Source organism: Battus philenor, unplaced genomic scaffold (genome assembly GCF_028537555.1).
Source record: "Battus philenor isolate CCGP_79_NKW_IND1 unplaced genomic scaffold, ilBatPhil1.0.hap1 SCAF_21, whole genome shotgun sequence".
In the NCBI taxonomy this organism is placed as follows: Eukaryota; Metazoa; Arthropoda; class Insecta; order Lepidoptera; family Papilionidae; genus Battus; species Battus philenor.
Genome location: NW_027181684.1, coordinates 5,743,622 through 5,763,830, shown reverse-complemented (window position 1 = coordinate 5,763,830; position 20,209 = coordinate 5,743,622). Strand labels below are relative to the sequence as shown.

The 20,209-nt window shown below is 36.4% G+C and overlaps 1 protein-coding gene across 1 annotated transcript in view; it reads left to right on the top strand.

Annotated features, from left to right (window-relative positions):
- The window catches only part of Rbcn-3A (Rabconnectin-3A), a 64,481-nt gene that overhangs the window by 40,113 nt on the left and 4,159 nt on the right, over positions 1-20,209 (top strand). Inside the window, exons 30-59 of the mRNA XM_068766665.1 lie at positions 1,172-1,294; positions 1,380-1,518; positions 2,220-2,399; positions 3,028-3,249; positions 3,794-3,969; positions 4,315-4,452; positions 4,566-4,681; positions 5,059-5,290; positions 5,611-5,854; positions 5,971-6,082; positions 6,615-6,814; positions 7,391-7,630; positions 7,909-8,141; positions 8,338-8,513; positions 8,813-8,913; positions 9,609-9,853; positions 10,281-10,472; positions 11,268-11,389; positions 12,422-12,564; positions 13,032-13,194; positions 13,754-13,856; positions 14,012-14,212; positions 14,523-14,704; positions 15,152-15,260; positions 15,783-15,839; positions 17,939-17,999; positions 18,461-18,705; positions 19,053-19,122; positions 19,200-19,274; positions 19,650-19,876. Coding sequence (XP_068622766.1) covers positions 1,172-1,294; positions 1,380-1,518; positions 2,220-2,399; positions 3,028-3,249; positions 3,794-3,969; positions 4,315-4,452; positions 4,566-4,681; positions 5,059-5,290; positions 5,611-5,854; positions 5,971-6,082; positions 6,615-6,814; positions 7,391-7,630; positions 7,909-8,141; positions 8,338-8,513; positions 8,813-8,913; positions 9,609-9,853; positions 10,281-10,472; positions 11,268-11,389; positions 12,422-12,564; positions 13,032-13,194; positions 13,754-13,856; positions 14,012-14,212; positions 14,523-14,704; positions 15,152-15,260; positions 15,783-15,839; positions 17,939-17,999; positions 18,461-18,705; positions 19,053-19,122; positions 19,200-19,274; positions 19,650-19,876 — 4,827 coding nt within the window. The remainder of the gene's footprint in view (positions 1-1,171; positions 1,295-1,379; positions 1,519-2,219; positions 2,400-3,027; positions 3,250-3,793; positions 3,970-4,314; positions 4,453-4,565; positions 4,682-5,058; positions 5,291-5,610; positions 5,855-5,970; positions 6,083-6,614; positions 6,815-7,390; positions 7,631-7,908; positions 8,142-8,337; positions 8,514-8,812; positions 8,914-9,608; positions 9,854-10,280; positions 10,473-11,267; positions 11,390-12,421; positions 12,565-13,031; positions 13,195-13,753; positions 13,857-14,011; positions 14,213-14,522; positions 14,705-15,151; positions 15,261-15,782; positions 15,840-17,938; positions 18,000-18,460; positions 18,706-19,052; positions 19,123-19,199; positions 19,275-19,649; positions 19,877-20,209) is intronic.

Here is a 20,209-nt window from a genome sequence, read left to right as displayed (position 1 = left end):
GTTTATAAAAAATGATAATTAAGAAAATGGCAATAAAAATAAATTGTCGGATGTTCATATGAATAAAAGAAAAAAGTAAGAATCTCTAAGCGCAGCGGTAAAGGAATGTGACTTGCGATAGGTCACGGATTCGATTTTCGGGATACAATCTTATATAATTCACATTTTGTGCATTAATAATATAAAATAGCCACTGTTCACGAACAAGTTTCCAAAGGATGAGCTACGTATTGTAATACCACAATGCTATCGCTAACCCCTTACCTAGTGTAGCAATTATGGATTGTATAAACCCATAAAGATCTTTGAACTGTACCTTGCAGTGGGCGTCTATGAAATCAATATGAATCAGTGCAATTAATGCATATTATTTACATTCTAGAATTACGTTTATATAAAATAGAAGCATTTGTAGAAATTATTTGAGACAGACATTCTCTACTGTGCCAAAACAATTAGCAGTTTTGTCACTAAAATGTTAAAATAAATGTTAAATGTGTAATCCTAAATCTACCAATCTGCTAGTGTAGCCTCAGCATGTTTGTCTTGAAACAATTCCCCGAAAACTAACTTTATTGTAAGTTTTACCATAATACGCTCGCTCGAAAGTGAAACCTGGTGAAGTGTGAGTACTTCACCTGTTTTAACCTGGGCATTTGCCAACAGACAAAAAGTGTTTGTCTATGACAAAAAAAGTGGTCGTACAAGTGAAAAGATTATTTTAAGATAATTGTTTTAGTATTTGTTTTGTATGTATCTTTGTATGAATTCAAAGTAGTGTCTTTTTATTTTTATATGTTTTAATAAATATTTATTATTGCACACTCATGAATTCATTGCATGTATTTGTTATCAACTTCATTTATAAAATCGACCCACGATTTTCCATGTAAATGATCATTACAATGGTTGTCTGTGAACGCAATGTGCTTTTTTCTACACGTTTTGTCACTGCACTGTTTGGAAGATTTTTATTTTTTCATTTTTATATCTTATTTTTAATTTCTTTTTTATGTAATGTACGAATCTTTTTTGAGAATATTTTTTTTATTTTAATAAAATTGTTTTTGTTTTTGTCAATCGGTATTCTAATAACTTGGTCTTATTTTGAATCAATATAGTATTGATAAAAATCAATATATTTTCATTAAATTAACACAATAAATTTCAGATAACTGAAGATGTACAATTAGATTATGCAGAATTAACATCGGTGCCGCCACTACCATTGTGGACGTTGTTGGTTGCTGATAAGGAATCACCACACCACCCATCTACTATCCAAGAAGCTAAGGTGATATTTCATTAGCTTAATATTTATTTATTCTTTGGTATATTTTCTGATCACCACTAAATCAATGTATTGTATTATATTCTAGGATTACAATGAGCTATTTGAAGGTACAATGGAAGTTGAAGAGGACTTAGATACGCTTTTACTCGGCGAGGAGGAAGGAGTCGATCGTCGTCCCTCCATGCCAGAGAGACAACCACTCTCGCATTTTGGACCTAGACAAGGTAGAATTAAAAACTTGCGATGAATAAAAACTGCCTAGTTATCATTTAATCTTACATCTATTTGTTATGCATAGTCGTGTATTTCATATTCTAAATTGTATGTACGTTAATTCCTCCCTAGTTAAAATATTCGAATTAACTATTTTTTCAAGTGACCCCACTTGTATGCTTCTTATTGTTAAGAATTGAGGGAAGCTCAATTGTTCTAAGAGAAATATAATATTATAAGCTCGTCACAGTTGTTTTGTAAAGACATTTATTTTAAAAATAAACTGTCTTGTTGTCGAGTCATTATACAATACAAAACACAAACGATTTTACCTGTGTAAGTACTTGTCAAAAGTACGTCTTAATTATTAAAAATACATTATGTTTTTGTGTAAAATATATAAATAATATAAATACATTTTTCATAACATTATACAAAAAAAGTTTCCAATACTAAGAAGATCATGTATTCATAAATTAGTAAACGCAACCAATTTTTACGTTGTGGTTCCCCTCTCTCGAGTACACTCGATGCCAAACGCCGAGAGATTTAGGGACAACTCAAGTAGAGATTCCCTTTCAGACTCGTAGCTGTAAAGCACTCTGTCGACACAAAGTGGAGATATAAATGTCAATACAGTAGAACATAAAAAGACTAAATCCTTAATTTTATTGTTTATTTGTCGAAGTTAAAAACAGTATATTTATACCAGGGCGCATTCTATCCCGACTGCTTACTCATACTCACCTTCCGGGTCTGAGCTCGTTGGACCAGATGCATCTGCTGGCTTTGGCCGACACCGTGTCCACCTGTGACGCCGACTTCACGGAGCGGTTCGCGGCAAACGCACGCGTTGACCTCGCGCACAACAACGCACAGGAGTTCCTTCCAGGTAATCTTACCCTGGGTTCTACTGCATTAGTGAGACGGAGGTAGTGCTCTTTCAAATGTATTGTTTCAGCATGCAAGTGAACTGTCAACAACTGTTAAGAAGACTATATATGTTTTATTACAAGGTCCTTTTGTATTTAAATAATTTGTATATCTCTAAATTATTCTGCAATCTCGAAATTCTCTATCTCATTTTCTGTCAACTTTATATATAAGGAACAAATACTTCCCAATAGAAACTAACTTAGTAAAACTATCTTTTGAAATAAAAACCTATCGATCTAGTGACGGCTTTTTAAAGGTAAAAACGTTTCCCGTTTTTTTTCTAGACTGATTTATTTACTGATTTTCATACCAATCAAGACGCGTCTTATAATTGGAAAATTTAACAAGTTGTGTAATTTCTGTTTTGACACTTTTCCGCAAATGTAGTGTACTTATTAATTTATGGAAAAGCAGTATGTAACTAATTAAGCTTGACAAATCAGGTCCTTTCCGAGATATTTGTCTCAGCAATGGAAATGTTAAACCTAATTGTACAAATAAATTATAATATACCTACATACAACTTATAAATACACACTACGTAATAATATTGTAAGCTAAAATAAATCTATTTATTAACAAAGATTCATTGGATGACTGCGGTCTGCGTTTCCTCCTGGCAATGAAGCATTACGGCTACCTACTGCGTTGTCTGCCGCTGGCGCAACGTGCAAACTTGCAACGCAACGGCGTGGGCACCTGCAACTTGGTCTGGGCTTACCATTCGGAAACTCACGAACAATTACTCTCCTTGGTGCCGGGTTATACTAAGGGACAACCTAAATGGTCCACGATGAGGGAATTAGGTATGTTTTTAATATACGAAGGGCGTAATATTTATATTTAAGCGATGAGCGTAAATTTATTATTTTCAAGGAATTACATTTTTTAAAAAAGAACAGACTGGCTTTATACCGTTATGAAGGGTTGTTACCGGAATCGTGTACTAGTTTTTTTAACATTTTGTAGTATTAGAACACACTCCGTTTGTGATAAATAAAAAAAATAATCACGTAAAATATTGGCTAATTATGGGAATTAATTTTGAAATGTATCTTGGAAATAAGCGAGTAATGTGCGTAACTCTAACTTACATATACTTGTGTTCAGGTAGATACTGTTAAAAAAGATACTTTTCGTTCATTTTATCATCATCATCATTTTAGCTGTATGTCTTACACAGCTATACATAGGCCTCCCTCAAAAAATAATAATTTGTCTTTTAGTATGTCATAGCCACCTGCAAAATTTTTGAATTTAAATTTTTACGATCGACTGATCTCAGCTTAAATTATTTTTATTATATACATAGAGTGTATGTGTGACTGCTTTTGTTTTTGTATTATCTAGGTGTAGGATGGTGGGTGCGCGGCGACTTGCTGCGTACCTGTGTCGAGAAGCTAGCACGCGCTTCTTACATGGCCAAACAAGAGCCAATGGACGCAGCGCTTTATTATCTGGCAATGAAGAAACGCATGCTACTGTGGGGTCTCTTCCGATCCAATCGCGACGATAAGATGACTGCTGTATGTATTAGCGTATTTTTCTTTAATAGCTTGAGAATAATTATGATAATAATATAATATCGTCACTGATTAGGAAACACATCCTGACGAAACTGTTCTTGTGCTGTATTACGGAGCCTCTACGGACTTCAACGTGGAGGATAAGAAACTTTATTAAACTAATACAGCAAGAGCAATGAAACTAAATATTTACGTATAACAATCGTCTCTGAAACTTGAAAATAATATGTGATAAATAAAACAATGTACATTACACGCAATTCTAGATGTCTGTTTTATGGCTGGATACAACCTGTTCTCATATTTTACAATTTTTTTTCTAACTTTTTTATTATGAAATTACAGTTCTTTTCCAACGACTTCACGGACGGTCGCTGGCGTAAAGCGGCTTTAAAGAACGCATTCGTTTTACTCGGGAAGCAAAGATTCGAGCATGCAGCCGCTTTCTTCTTACTAGGAGGTGCCTTGAAAGATGCTTTGGAGGTATTTTATCTTAATATTTTACATACATGTCATACTCCATTATTGTTATTTCATTAAATAAGTTATCAATATGTGATAGTTGTTAATTAAACTACAATATAATTACGTTTTAGGTATTAATAACACGTCTAGGAGATTTACAATTGGCTATGGTGATTGCGCGCCTCTACGAGTCCGACAGCACATTGCCACCAAGCCTGAAGAAATTGCTTATGGATGAAATTTTAGGGTAAATTATTTCTGATTTATCTGAGTATTGTAAATTTATTCTACACTGTATTTGCTGATCCAAGTTAATACTAGAAAAAACACAAGTTATAATGACGATAGGATGCGTTTACATTAGAAAAATTGAACTCGATAAAATACATGCTAAAATTAAAAATATGTTACTCAGGCGCTTTTTAAAGTACCCAACTTTAAAAAAACCATGGTTAGATTCTATTTCAACTGTCGACGCCTACTATAATTATCTGTCCCTTTCACTTGCTTACAAAAGTGCGATTGAAAAGGCACTATGTTAACTCTGTCAAATATAGTTTAATCTTCAATAAACTTGATAAAAAATTTACGTTCTGCTGAATTACAAATGTATAATATTTTCAGCGGTGACACTGAAGACGGCGAGATAGACTTGGAGAAGGCGCATCCTGATCCATTTGTTCGGTCCATGGCCCTATGGGAGCTGAAGCGCTACGGGGAGGCTTTAGACACTTTAGTAAGTCCAGCCGGACGACTGCACGCAGCCAGAGACAACGAGCCTATGCCTAGCGTGTTTAACTTCTACGTATACCTACGGACACATCCTCGTCTTAAACGACATAACTTACCAAGTCAGGTAATGTTGGTTATTAAGTATTTATTTTTATCTTAACGAATATTAAATTTTAACGGAAAGGCCCAAATTTCCGCGAGAGTTGACCACTAGGCGGAAGACGCAGCGTGGATAGACTACCATTTCGGTGGACCAAAAATATATGCAAGGTCGTATGAAGTTGCCGATTGCGGGCAGTGCAAGATAGGTCATCGTAGCGATCTATGAGGGAGGCCTTTGCCTTGCCTAGTTTTGAAGTTACAATAGACCTTGTCACTGACTTTTTTCCAATTTTGAAAAGTGATGCATGTTTTACCTTACATTTTATTTCTTAATTTTTCAAGGGTGGCACACTGGCGCTGTTACAACAGGAAGCAGAAGAGGGTATAACTCGCCTTGAGCGGCGTCTATACTTCCAAACGGCGCATGGTCATTTCAAGGCTGGCTGTCCAGCGCTCGCTTTGGAAGTTCTATCTAAACTACCTGCAAGAGTGAGAGACGAGAAGCTCAGACATCCTGTTTCAGCGCCATCTGTTGAGGAGACTTTCATTCACACTGGTCAGATTGTTGAGAACACACCAGTGAAAAGTACGTTAATTTTTTCTTTTTCCTCACATGACATTTTAATAAGAATGTTTTGGTGTTGTAAGTTTCTTAAGTTGAATGTTATAAGAGCTTTGTTTTAATTTTTATTATTTCAACAGAAGAGGAAGAAAATGTAGACTGGGGCTCAACTTCGGTGGACTGGGGCGCTCCAGTTAACTCAACCAAAAATGATGAGCTTGTACTTACATGGGATGATAACGATGATAAAGAGTAAGATCTAGTGTTTTTGTTATAATTAATCAATATTTGTTTTGAGAACATCCGTCTACTTAAGGTACCTTAGGAATTTAGCGGCCTCTTATTGGAGGGGTATCTAACGGGAGCACAAACTTGAAGCCTGCCTCCAGGTCATCAAGCTCAGTTTCGGAAGCTACTGGCTAAGCACCTTTCGCGCTTTGTAACCTTGTCTGGTGAAACCGTAAACTGGGCTGAAAAAACTAATCTGTGAAAAATTTTTACATAACAATTGTAACCTATACTGGGACTCGCAATTACTCACCGTGACGAAAGATTTTTTAGATTATTAAAAGGTTGTAATAACATTAATGAGCGGAAATTAACTTATGAACTCTATTACAATCTTAAACGGATATTTTAATGTAAATAATAAATTTAAAAATATTGTTGGTATTCATATGATTCTTTGCTTTTGTTTAGCAAATATGTGTTTCTATGCAAGTAATTTTGTATTAGGGCTATAATGAATTGAATAGTTGTGCGAGGTTATTTTATTATTTTTAAGGTCTGTTGGATCTAATGCTTCGACTCCGCCTCTTGAAATGAAAATGAATAAGCCGGAAGAACCTGTGGAAAACGAGTTTGAAGATCAGAAAGAGGAAGCTCCATCTGTCGACATAATGGCTCAACAGCTCAAGTTTGTCGCCTGTTTGAAAATATTGATGGAAGAACTTAGTACACTAGCAACTGGCTTTGAAGTCGATGGTAATGTTATAAATGAATTTTATATAAAATAGATTGCAAAGCTTTTTAGTTTCCTGTCATTATTTTACATTTGTAATGTTTTTTTTTTAAGTACATGAATTTTGCTAAAAGTAATGGCTCGTATGCTTTTATTCTAAGCAATTGGAATACAAATAACTATTTGTATTTTGATGAAGTCCAACCCCCGTCTTCCATGCATATATTTTACATTTATTTATTGGGTATCTCATTTATCACTGTCATTTGGTCTGCCTGTTACAGTTTAAGTCACTAATATAGATTTGATTTAAAATTGTGTTGATAGATGCATTGTAAGATGGTAATAAAATAACATACAGAAACCATGGCCACTGAGGCCTTAAGTTTCCAGAGTAGAGACTATGGGCCTGATAACACACTACATGACTACAACACACAAGACGACTTTATTAAAGACATCAGAAGACGGCAGATGCTGGCTACTTCCGACTTCCTACTGGTCTTATTAGAAGACTATGGCGGAAGCCCATACCTAGCAGAAAATGACCTAACCTTAATGTATCAACTGAATACATTTTTTTCGTCTTTTTGTTGTAGGTGGGCATTTACGTTATCAGCTTTACATCTGGTTGGAGCGTGAAGTGGAAGCTTTGCGGCGTTTGTGCGGATACGCCGCAGCAGGTGGAGGTGTGAATGCAGCTGGTGAGCTGCTATGCGCAGACGCGGACCCTCCTCCTCTGCCCGACCGCCCTACACTACATCAACTGCTTGTACGAGAGAAGGCCGATTTCGAAGCAAAGGTTCAACGTGCCGTGCGACGGCGCAAGTGGCTAAAAGGTGCACACTTTTACTATTACATGTGTCATCGTATGTAGTGAAGGGTTACTCACAAAGAGGGGTCAAACTTGTCTTTATGTATTGTTATATTGAATTATTAAAAAGAGAAGAAAACATTGTAAATAAATAAAACTTCAATATGTTATGTAAAATGTGCAGTATTTTATGTATACAAATTCAGTAAAGTTATATGTCATGCAGTTATAGTGTAGTGATGTGCATATGTTTATATCATAAACATTTCGTTGAATATTATATGTTTTTGTTGTGACCATTAGCAAACGAGACGCTACTTCGCACGCTGCTGTCGTACTGCTCCCTCCACGGTGCGGGTGGCGGTGGACTGGCATCTGTGCGAATGGAACTCGTGCTGCTGCTCCAGGAGTTGGGGCAAGACAAGCAGCACCAACAGCTGCTGTCACCGTTGCCCTTCCCGACTACCTTGCCGTTACTTGCCGCCGCCGTCGCCACCAATAACACTGTCGTCGCAGACCCTGTGAGACATCTGCAGGTACGCAAGTTACTGCTATCATCATTTTAGTTGTAGGACCGTCACTGCTGCCCTCTTTTCCTCCATTTCTAATAAGACTGGTAAAAAGCTTCCCCCCATCCAGCGTACATAAGAAATAAAATATATGTAGATAAAAATTTTATAAGAGATGAGACAATTACTTAAAATTGTTTTAGAAAATAATTTAAATTTTCAGTCTGTGGCGCACGATATGTTGGGGACTCTTGGCGAATTGGGTATTCCCGGCGGTTCTGCTACCAGAATTCTACACACACTGCGAGAATTAGCTGTTGCACTGTCCGCTTGTATTTATCAGAGTCTCTGTGATTCCGATACTTTCAGCTTGAAGCATACGCACCAACATCATGACGGGTATGAACTTTGTATTGTATTATTTTAACATAATGTACATATATGTGTGTATGTATATATACACATACACCTAATCTACATACAAAATTTCAAAAACAAATATTTTTTTTGCGAATTTTCGAAAGGTAATTTGTTTAACAACTTTAGCAAATTAAACAACATATGGATGTTAATTATTTAAGTTTTCGTAGGTTCATATTTTTAATAACTATATTGCAAGTGCATAATATATCATCACTGTTTATTTTAAAATTTTTACAAATTATATAATTATTAATTAGGATTCAATATTGTTTCAGAATGATAGCAGAAACACCAGGTACATCTAATCTTCTCGTGAGACCAAGAAGATTTTCTATTGAAGAACTTACGGTTACCACTCCACCGAATAAATGGCCAGGTGTGATCCATGTTATTTTGGTTTTAATTGTGAATAAAATTTTTTGTCCGTTCATCATTTAAGTGGCAGGATGTTAAAGGCACTTATTCAATCATTCATACTACGTACTTAGAACAATTTATAGGACTATTTGTGTACATCTTAAGAATTTGATAGAAACTAGAATCAGACTGAAATTCTCTATATTGGTATCCTTTAACTTAAAGCTAAGTCTTCTAAATGCGCATCTAAGAAGCACTCACAAAAAACTCGAGGATTGTTGTTTTGTGTTCACTTTCACAAAATTCTTAATTCAGAGAAATAATCTCTGAGGAACCTGAGGGTCATACATACATAGACATAGGCCATACATGCCAGATAAATTGTTTACTTTAATGACTGATTAAGAAAAGGACCAATATTTAGCCACTTCCCACGAGGTAACGCCTGATTCCATTAAATATTTAATGACCGATTGCAAGAGCCTCCCAGAGAAGTTTTCGGCTTCGGAAGTCTCGAGCATAGCTCTCTCTATAGCTTGTTAAACGACTGTGAGATTGCCAATAAAACTTTACTACGTTTCTGTTTTGTATGTCTTCACATTTGTTGTCGACCATCGACTATAAGCAATTTTTCATGTACGGTGTTTTAAACCATGTTATTGCGGATAAAAAAAGTACAAAGCTTTTGCTATTAATGCGTGTACGTTTCTACAGGCGTATCTGCGTTGCGAGGCCTTGCGTTGCGAGCTGCTGAAGAAGAGGACTCTCCTCGGCTAGCCGTGTTGCTGGCGGAGGCGTACTGTGCGGTGTACCTGGCGCTACTGGGCTGGGCACTGGCGGCGCGAGACGCTCACCTTCTGTACCGTCTTGCCGCGCACACGGCTGAAGCGCGCACCCACGCACGTCTCTTTGGAGGCGGTGTTCGACGCCTGCTAACAACCGCACCTGCTCCTCCACAGGTCCTGTGCATTTTTATGCTTTCGGTTATGTCTATGTTGTTTACCTTCACGTCTTATATTCTACGCAAAATTCTGCAGAAATTGCGATGCAATAACTATTAGTTGCCTAGTAGTAGCCCAATGTAACAATAATGCAGCTGATGCAATTCTTGAGTGCCACGAATTCGTAGATGCAGCATGGTTCCCCACAAGGTAGACCGACAATAAAGTTTAGGTCACGGAAAGTTGCTGGATGCGGACAGCGCAGGACAGGTCATTGTGGCGATTTTGGGGGGAGACCTTTGCCTCGTAGTAGGCGTCTATCGGCTGAAAAGAAGATATGTAATGATGATAACAGCCATTTAGAGCTACTTCTTTTTCTATTTGCTTTCGTGTTGTGTATATATTTAATTTGAATGTTTTATTTATTTTGCCCCTGTTCTCACAGCCGAAGTTAGTGGAACGGCCTGAAGGTACATCCGTGTGGTCTTCTTTACGGGAGAAGCGTGCGCTGTTACATATGCGGCTCTTGGGAATGGGTCCCACCGCGCCGCATAAAAATATACAAGAAGGCCGGCCTACGTACAGAGAGCAATTCGTACCGCCCCAATGCAGTATTCTTACATTCTTGCTGACTAAGGTAATTGGAACAAAATAGTAATCGTAGAAGTTTTTCATCATCATCATCATTCCAGCTATAGCACGTCCACTGCTGGACGTAGGCATACCTATAGATTTGAGTTTGGATTTTTTGCAGTTGGAAACGGTCTGAAATCAGCGTATTCGGAACATATCGAAAATATTGTTGGGTATTTTATTCATGTTAGTTAATACAAAAATAATTTACATTTACTCTTTGAGTATTTTAATTGCAAAAGGTACTTTATGCACTAAGAAACCATAACCGACATTTCAATTTGCCTGATTATTTAAATGTTTTTTTTGTAACACGATATTAAAATTATCTATGGATGCGATACATAAAAGAGTCATAATAGCATCATTTCCGTAAGAACATAAATAAAAAAATAATTAGTAACGTTTAAAGAAGTCTACGTTCTTTTAAGGTTCCAGGAATGCTCCCCGCCATTTTTTATTTATCGTCCTATTCATGATTACTTTTTATCATATTATACATGTAATACATTAAAATACATTCAAAATTTATTAAACAGAGGACCCGGAATTATCTGGCAATACTGAATAATCTGGAAAAGGAGATGGTGGCAGATTTGCATAAAATCCTCCTTCATTTAATCTGTAAATAGAATTCACATAATAAAAATTACACTTAATCACAATGCATATAATGATTATTTCAAAATTTTATAAATTGGAAAACTGTGAAATATGAAATAACTATGAAATAACCGTCTTCCTTTAATTATTAAACGTTGTTTGGATTGTATTACATTTGTATTTTTTTTTTGTTTAGCCTACCTCGGAACAAGACCCTGAAAACAACGACTACGACTCGGCAGAGTCTGGCGCAGAAGACGCTGAGGAGAGTGAAAGTGAAGCTGACGACGATGACATCTTCGACACAAATACCAACAAGTAAGCAAATTATCCGAAAGATTAATGTCACCGATGAGATGATGAGAGCTATGCTCGGAGTTTCGCTGCGATTGAATAAGAAATGAGATCCGCAGAGAACCAAGGTCAGCAACGTTGCTCGAAGAATGGCTAAAGTGGCAGTGGGCGGGGCACAACGCTCGTGCAATCGATGGCCGTTGGGGCTGAAATGTTCTCTAGTGGCGACCACGAGCCGGTAAATGACGCGGCGTGGGTTGCCTGCGCACTAAGTCGACAGGCCATACAGTTAAACGCGAGAAATCGCTGAATGCGTGCAGCGCTAGACCGGTCTTTCTAGCGATCTTTGGGGCAGGCATATGCCTTAGAGTAAGCGTCTATCGGTAAAAAGCAAAGTACTAGTCTCTTCTTCCTGGCAATGGAGTGAATTAATCGTTATCACATATCCGAAATTGAAATTACGGGACATATCACAAGCTCCAATAAAACCAACCGCAATGGTACGGAAGAAAGACCAAAAGAAGACCACCTGACTGCAGCCACGTATAGGTAGGCAAAAAATGCGGCGTGTTGATCCTCCAGGACAGAGCAAACTGTTAATAGAAAAGCAAACCTTGAAAAATTAGACAACCGTTATACTATTGACAATAAATATGTTATTCCAGCATTGTAGGAGTAGTGGATGTAAACTATGATGTGTATTTTTTCAACTCGATGGTCGGTAACCGTGTATTATGAGTAAATTCAAGAACATGTCCACTATAAATTAACGTGTAATGGATACAGCTTATACAGCAATATTCATTTTTGAGAGAGAAGTCTGTTTTAACGAAAGCATTATATACCTCATAGCAATAAGACCAGAGGTTCCCAACGATGGCGGTACCGCCTTTTGGTAGGCGCTGGATATTTTCATGGACCTGGTAGCGGATCCCAAGGGAGCGTTATGTTTTGTTAGCCTAAGTCGTGTAAATGTAATTTTATCATTATTTCGTAAATAAACACTAATAAGTAGATTATAAAAGATAATTTGTTTACGAGATTTTTTAATTATAGAAGCGAAAAAAGACGCAAAGGTGCAAACACGGAACACTCGGACCCCGACTCGTACTCGTGGTACGTGATGCGAGTTGCTGTCTTAAGGCTGGCGCAGAGTAAACTCCAGCAGTTTCTTCAACTGTGCGGCATAGAGATGTCAGGTGAGATATTCAATCGTTTCTTCACTTTAGCTTCAAAAATCTGCACGGATTTCTTGAGCAGTTAGCTTAACTAGACTAAAAATCAGCTTGTTGAGACACGACTCTTTTAATTTTAAAAATTATGCAAATAACAACTTACCTTTTCTTTTTATTTTTTTTTAATTACCTTATCCAGTTAATTAATTTTCGATTTTACTACCCCAACAACGTTTTCTGATAAATATAAATAAAAATCAATTTAAAAAATGTACAACTTACAACAGCACATGTAAAGGGATACTTATCTCGTTATGATGTATCAATAGGGTTATCATTTTCCAATATTAACTTTGTCCAAATAAATTTTTAACTTTGTCAACTAATGTTCTTGTTGGCGTTTGTTGAAATTTCGTTGTAGCCCAACGTATCAGTAGCTTTGATGGCAATAGACACAATAGTGTCATAATATAATAAAATAAAATTATCAGAACTCGCGACAACAAGTCCGATGGTACACGGCGCCTTGCGTCGGGTAGATCAGTGGCAACAGCAGCTAACGGAGACCCTGGAATCGCGGGCGCCGCCCTCTGACTACATTCCTGGCTGCTTCCCTGACCAGATCACCGCTGGCCCACCCATCAACAAATATAGGTAAGATTAATACAACAGTATATTTATACTTTAAATTATTCGCAATAATTAAAAGTACTATGTAGACGCCTTAAAAATAAAATGTATTTCACAGTATCATAATACAAAAAAAAAAACTTTGGTCTAGGTCTCACATTTATAGGACAAACATAAAATAACTTATGGCTGTTTTTAAATGACTATTGTCGTTATTACCGTATCTATAATGTCGTTATTACCGTATCGATAAAATGAGCATAATTATTGTGGTCAGCAAAAAACTATTTTTACGCTGTTTGAAGTTAATTGAAATCAATTTAAAGAAACAAATATGATATTTATTGTAAAGCATTGCTGTATAGGTTAAATGTTTTAAATTAGTAAAAATTATGAATAATTTAACGGCTAAAAAATTATGAATAGTTATACTTTAGACTTTCAGTAACGATTTTACACCAATCAATTAAATTTTGCAGTTTACTGTGTGATTTCTTATGTCGATTATCTATATATATTAATTTATTGATTTTTATAAAAACGTTAAAATTGTTTAATTAAAGTCATAAATGTTTTGTTTAAGGTGTTTGTTGGAGAAACACAACACGCCGTTCAATTCTGCTCTGTACAGCACAGCGCCTGCTAGACGTCTTTGGAATTATTTGGTCAGACAAGAACAAGTACAGGTATGATTAATTATATACCTTAAGAAATGTTATGTATATACAAGATTGTAATAACACCAACTGGATAAATAAAAAACTAATTATTATTATACTATAACCAAGCACTGTTACTTATAGTAATATTTCAGTATGATATTTATTTCATTTATTTTCAGGATATTTTCATACGTGCAGTATTTTCACGGCGACGCGCACAGTCGTTGAGTGTGGAGGCAGCGAACGCGACGGCCGGTGCTGGTGCAGGCGAGGCGCGGGCCGGCTGCGTGCCCCAGCAACGCGCTGACGACGACATGCACAGTCCTGTGCGAATAATTCACAAAGAACAGGACTCTATCGCCGCCTTCTGTCTAAATAGAGTAAATATAGTTTAATGTAATGTAATTGACATAGCCCCATATGTTCGCTAGGGTTTCAAAGCTCTTGAATGGATACCTCGTATCAGCAAGCGTACCGTAGGATGTTCGGCCATGAGGTGGACAGACAAACTTATCTATATATATATATATTATAAAGATCCTGTTGGAAATCTATTGTAGGGACCTATTCTTGTTTTGACGGCTTTATTGTAGCATCATCATTTTCTCACATATTTAAAACGGGATACAAAGTTTATTGTTATGTTAATTAACATTGTTATGCTAAAATTTTATAAACATTAACGTACAGGTGGGCGGTGGTCTGCTAGCTGTAGCAACCGCACGCGAGGTACAGGAGATGGACGTATCCTTATTGCTCCGTGGTGGCGCCACATGGGCAGAGGATGAATGTGAAGTTGACCTTCTGGCGCTAGCATCAGATCCCGCCTCGTTGCCCGACACCGGCTTCCTTCTCATACAACATCATGACAGGTTATTAAATAAAGCCTCGTTTTTTACTACCTTACAAACTGATAAGTTATTAAGAAAGTAGATTAGAGAAGTAAGGTGATGTGTGAAAGAAGATCAGATAGTGAAGAATAAAAGATTTTGTGAGAAAGCAATAAAAATATAAAATTGAAAGAAAATATTTATACTTCCATTGAAACTTACCTACCCGAAACAAGGTAGAGCTAACGAAAAAAACAAAACAGTGAATATAGAGATCAAATAAACCGTACCTTTTTGTTTAAGTCACTAAATATGAGGAATTTGGATGCATATTACCTAATTATTAGGTAATCAATATGCCTCCAAATATCTTTGAATATATGACCTTTAAACAACTATTACTCTACTCGTATTTATTATGTAGAATTGTATTGTTTAATGAACATTGACATGAATATTTATGTATAAATATTTTTGGTTGATTTTTAGGGGAAACAATGGCTCAGTTCCGGGCACTGGCAACAGCTCGCCTATGAATCCTAATGCGCCACAAGTACCCATCGGCATGGCAAGTCAAACGGGCCGCGGAGCAAGCGTTGTAAGTTGCATTTACATACATACATATTTATAGCATATATAATGTTAAATATCATATTATAAAAAACATTATTAATAACATGGAAATAAATTGTTATGAATTTTTAAATTCAATTATGTTGAAATTGTGACTAACTCATTAACATAATTAATGCTATGTATATATTTATTACCCATTTCTCAAAGAATGCTTAATCAATATAACATGTTTATAAAATTTGAGGGTTCGATTCCACAATTCTTGTGTATTATTGACTCACTTTCTGGCTATTGCTTAGTAGAGTAGTAACATGAATATAGAGCTGTAAGATGGATAAATATTGCTTACAATAAAAAAACAGCAAATAAGTGAGAGTTGTTAAAAGTTGTTTTTTTATTTATATTTGCATTTATTATGTTATTTTTAGAATTTAAATACTATAATTAAATTTGTTAGGATATTAACTAAATATAGTTTGATAATTGTAAGAATTTGATTGAAATGGGATTCTCGAAAGTTCTATAAGTGGAATTGACATCTCAGCAGGATCGGCGGGCAAGCGTCGCAAAGCTAACAGGTCACGAGGCGTTTGTCACTACAGTACGTGCATGTTAAATAACAACTTAACTAATGGCTTTGGTAAATGACTGAATCTGTTACATTCTCTTTCCGCCGTACGGATAAAGTTAATAACACTTTCAATTAACCGGCGTATACTGTCTTTTTAATATATTTCTTTTACTTACATTTGATGATTCTAAGTATATAGTAGATAAGATGATTTTAAGTTTAGTCTTTAAAAAAAGATATAAAATATTGCAGAATCTAGCTCGCTTGTAGTGACCAATAAGGGCCATTTTGGGCAGCACCAAAGTTTTTTAGAGCAAGTAAAGATCTCCTCTTGGAGGTCCTTGGACTTATCACTCTGCCAAGCGGTCAAAAAGCTTGACGTCATCCCAATCCGGTCATATATTTAATACATTGACTCGAGTATATATATTTATGTTCATATATATATTTTTATACACATGTATATTTATATATACGTAGATGACTGGTTATAAACGTAAAAGTTGTAAAACGGTAAATGTGTATCTCATTTGCCGTCTCATATATGGTACATTATTCAAAAAAATCAATGTTTTCATAAATAATAAATAACGTAATGATTACAAAGTAAAAAAAAGCTATTCAAAATTCGGATTATTGCATAATAAAATTAAATAACCGATCACCTGTATAATTAAGTACATAAAAAAAAAACAAATCAGTTTTTTGTTACATTTCTGGTAATGAATTTATTATTATCTACGTTTCAATTAACTTTACCATGCGGCAGATGTTTTTAAACGAGAACTATGACACTGCATCCACTCTTAGAGAATTTTTGTGAAGCCGGTGTTGGTATTGTGTACGTACTCGTGATGCGTGTTGCTGACGCTTTGCTCGCGCTTCTGTGAACACTTGTGGTGACGGGCATTGGACATTGCGGTCTCACGTTTACACCGAGGAATTACAATAATGTCTATGTATATATACATCACCTTGAGCAGATATTACCTTTAAAACCAGTAAACGGGAAATAGTAGACGTGTTCAATTCTTAGCTAGTTTAAATTTATTGTATGAAAAAGTAAAATACATTTTTAAAGCTATTAAAATGTAACGATTACATAATTATTACTTACCATTAAATAAAAATAATTTGGCAATCATAAAAAATGTAACAATATTATTACTGTAATATGGCTGGATATCAAACTTATCGAGCCGGCGATAGCTTACTACTTATAATGCTAAAATAATTTACAATTCAAAAGTGCGTGTAAATGTCTATTTGAATTATGGATTTGTTGAATTTTAAATGTATGTATATATAAAGAGGAACTTCTCTTGTGTGGTGGTTGATGCGTGAATAAGAATTTCTACATGTACGGGTGTGTGTGAGTGCGCATAACGAAGTGGTCGTCGCAGGTAAAGGGTCTCCAGTTCCCGGGTTGCCACGACGCAAAATATTGTCGCCTGGTGCTGCATCGCTCCAAACTCCTCATGAAACCGGTCAGTGACGCCGCCCGACACATCCCGAACTTCAACAAAATATCTCCCCTACATTGCACCTGCAAGGCCTTCTCGTTCAGATATTATTTTTCATCTTCACAGGCCTTCTAGAAACTTTGTTTTTTTTTTCTCATTCTAGTACGTTATTGGATTTTTTTCGCCGGCGACTTGGTGCTCTTGTGTTTTATTGTTTTTTTTTCTCTCGTCCAAATAGCTCGTCGTTTTATTTTTAACATATTTTTCTAGCAGCTTACGGTTCATTTTCGCGCCTGTTTTTGTTTTACGCGTGTGCTCGCTTTGTGATTCATATTACACGCCCTCGATGTTTTAGAAAAACTCCCATGTGTGATTAATTCTTTGTTTATTTTTTTTTATTTCGAAATCGTTTCTATTTAATCCTGTATGGAATACAATCATGTATTCAATACAGGATGATTTTTTGTAAATACTTCAGTATTCCATAATAATATTTACAAAGTGTCAAGATAATGTTTATATTTTGAACCAGAAATAACAATGCTAACAATACTAAATATAAAACCATATTATAACTTTAGTTATGATCAATACAAACCTTTTTTGTTTTCTTTTTTAAATTACTTTAACCAATATTTTATTTCTAATTGTATGCTCTACGTTCAGGTCCTGAAACATAAGATCGACAACATTAAACGAATGGCGGCACATCCCTCGCAACCTCTTTGTAAGTATGGTCAACTAATTTTCGTTACAATCGCTTGAAATTGTGTAATTGTATTCAAGAATTCTTCATTGATATCTCTGTCTCTTTTTATTGTCTCCATAAAAGTTTTAAAGAATCTCAAATTATTGCTTAAAACTGGTATTCGCAACACATTCAAATATTTTAACTTACTCTGTCCATCTACAAAGAGCGCGGTATATGTTTCATCGTGTCATACATGACTTTCAATTCAAGAGGACTTTTTCCCCACCTACCACAGATATTGCCTAAAACACTATAATACTTTAGTTGTCGAAAAACTAGTTCTTATTCGATTCGGATTCCATTTTTTTGAGTAAGCATAGCTATCTCCGTCGTCACGTGACTTAACCAATTGGCCAATCCGTAGGTTAGAAGTATATAGTTGATTAGAACTACGCCAGTGGTAGTGTAGTTTTTCTTCATAAACATTTTTCGGTTAGACCTAACTGGAGGAGCGGACGGGTCGGTGCAGTTATGGGAGTGGGGCCACCCGTCATGCGTGTGGTCACCGCGTGCGCCTGGTGCGTTCGCGAAGGTGACCCGCGTACGTTTCTCTGACTATGGCAATAAGTTTGCGGCTGCTGACGCGGACGGAAACCTTGCCATGTGGCAGCTGCATCCACCAGCACCTCTGCACAACGCACACGGACAGCCGACGGCCCATGCCTCGCCCAGACCGTTCTTTGTAAGTCTTTATACTTTCTTATTATTTATGCTTTCTATAAAAATTATTCTTCTACAGGAATGATCGCATGTCATCACCAATTTCATTTTAAGCAATCTATAATGTTGTTTAAATTGTGTTTTTAAACATATTTTATATCACTTTTTCCTGGAATTAAAAAAAATGGGTTTTCGATGATTTGTTGACCGGTTAATTAATTGATTTCAAATCGTTTCGTTCAGGCGTTCCAGCAACCCAAATTACGTTGAAAGACGATTAACGAGGCTTGTAGGAAACTGGATATTATTCTTTTGTAGTTTCGTGCTAAACTATTAATATGAATTAATTAAAGATATTATTGTTTTTAGACTCATCAATGTCATAGTAAAGGAATAAGCGACTTTGTTTTTCTCGGTTCCTGCAGTTTAGTTGCCACAGGTAAATTTATACATTATCTTTAACTAACTAGTGTGAGGGCGAGTTAAAATAAATAAGTATTATTATTTTTTTTTCAGCTGGACATAGCTCAGAGAGCAAAAATGTTGCCATATGGGACACACTGATGCCAATTAAAAAAGCGCTTGTAGTCTGTGAGTAATTTTATTTTCTATTTTTAAGTATTCTTTGATTGACTCTTTGATGATTAGAATGATCAGGAATAGTTGTGCGTTTAAATCAAAGGTTCGAAGGCTGATCCTTGACAAGCTGACGGAATTATCGCGATAATTGGATATAATTGTCACAAATGTCACAAACCAGCCGTTTTCTTACGAAAATCGATGATTTTTACAATATTCATGCGTAGTAAGGACCTTCAGTAAATGCTATCTACTTTATCCAAGTTGATTGAAAAATCAAGGTGATCACATAATAGTAACCTAACCTAGGGTTAGTTTTTAATCCTAAAACTTGTTAACTACATAAATGCATAAGAGCGATGATTGAGGCTTTGTTTTGTGGGTTAGCGTGGACGTGCCACGAAGGCGGCGCGTCGTGCGTGTCGTGGGCAGGGGGTGCGGGCGGCGCGGGTGCGCTAGTTTCGTGCGGACGGCGCGGGGATGTGCTGGTGTGGGACCTTCGTGCGCGCGCTCCGCGGCACAAGCTGCACGCGCACCACGCGCCGATCAAGTGCGTGGCGCTGTCGCCGCGCGAGGACTATTACGCAGTTGGAGCGGCAGACGGGGACATCAAGGTACACGTGCACATATATACCAACCGACGCTGACACTTGTGTATCTTTAATTTTTTAGGGTTAGCTTTAATCAAATCAACCTTTCGAAAAAAAAAACTAAGAAGATAATTTTGGCTTATGAATAGCTAATTGAGGAGGTCTAGGTCTACAGACGAACCAAGGTCACCCATCAGTTTGAAGAACTCATCTGAACTGGAAGTGGGCGCGGCTCACCGCTCCTGTAACCGACGGCTACTAGGTCTTGAAAGTTCTTGAGTAGCGACCGTGAATCGGGGCCCGTGACATAGACAGAAATCGCGGGAAGTAACTCGATGCGTGCAGCGCAAGACGGAA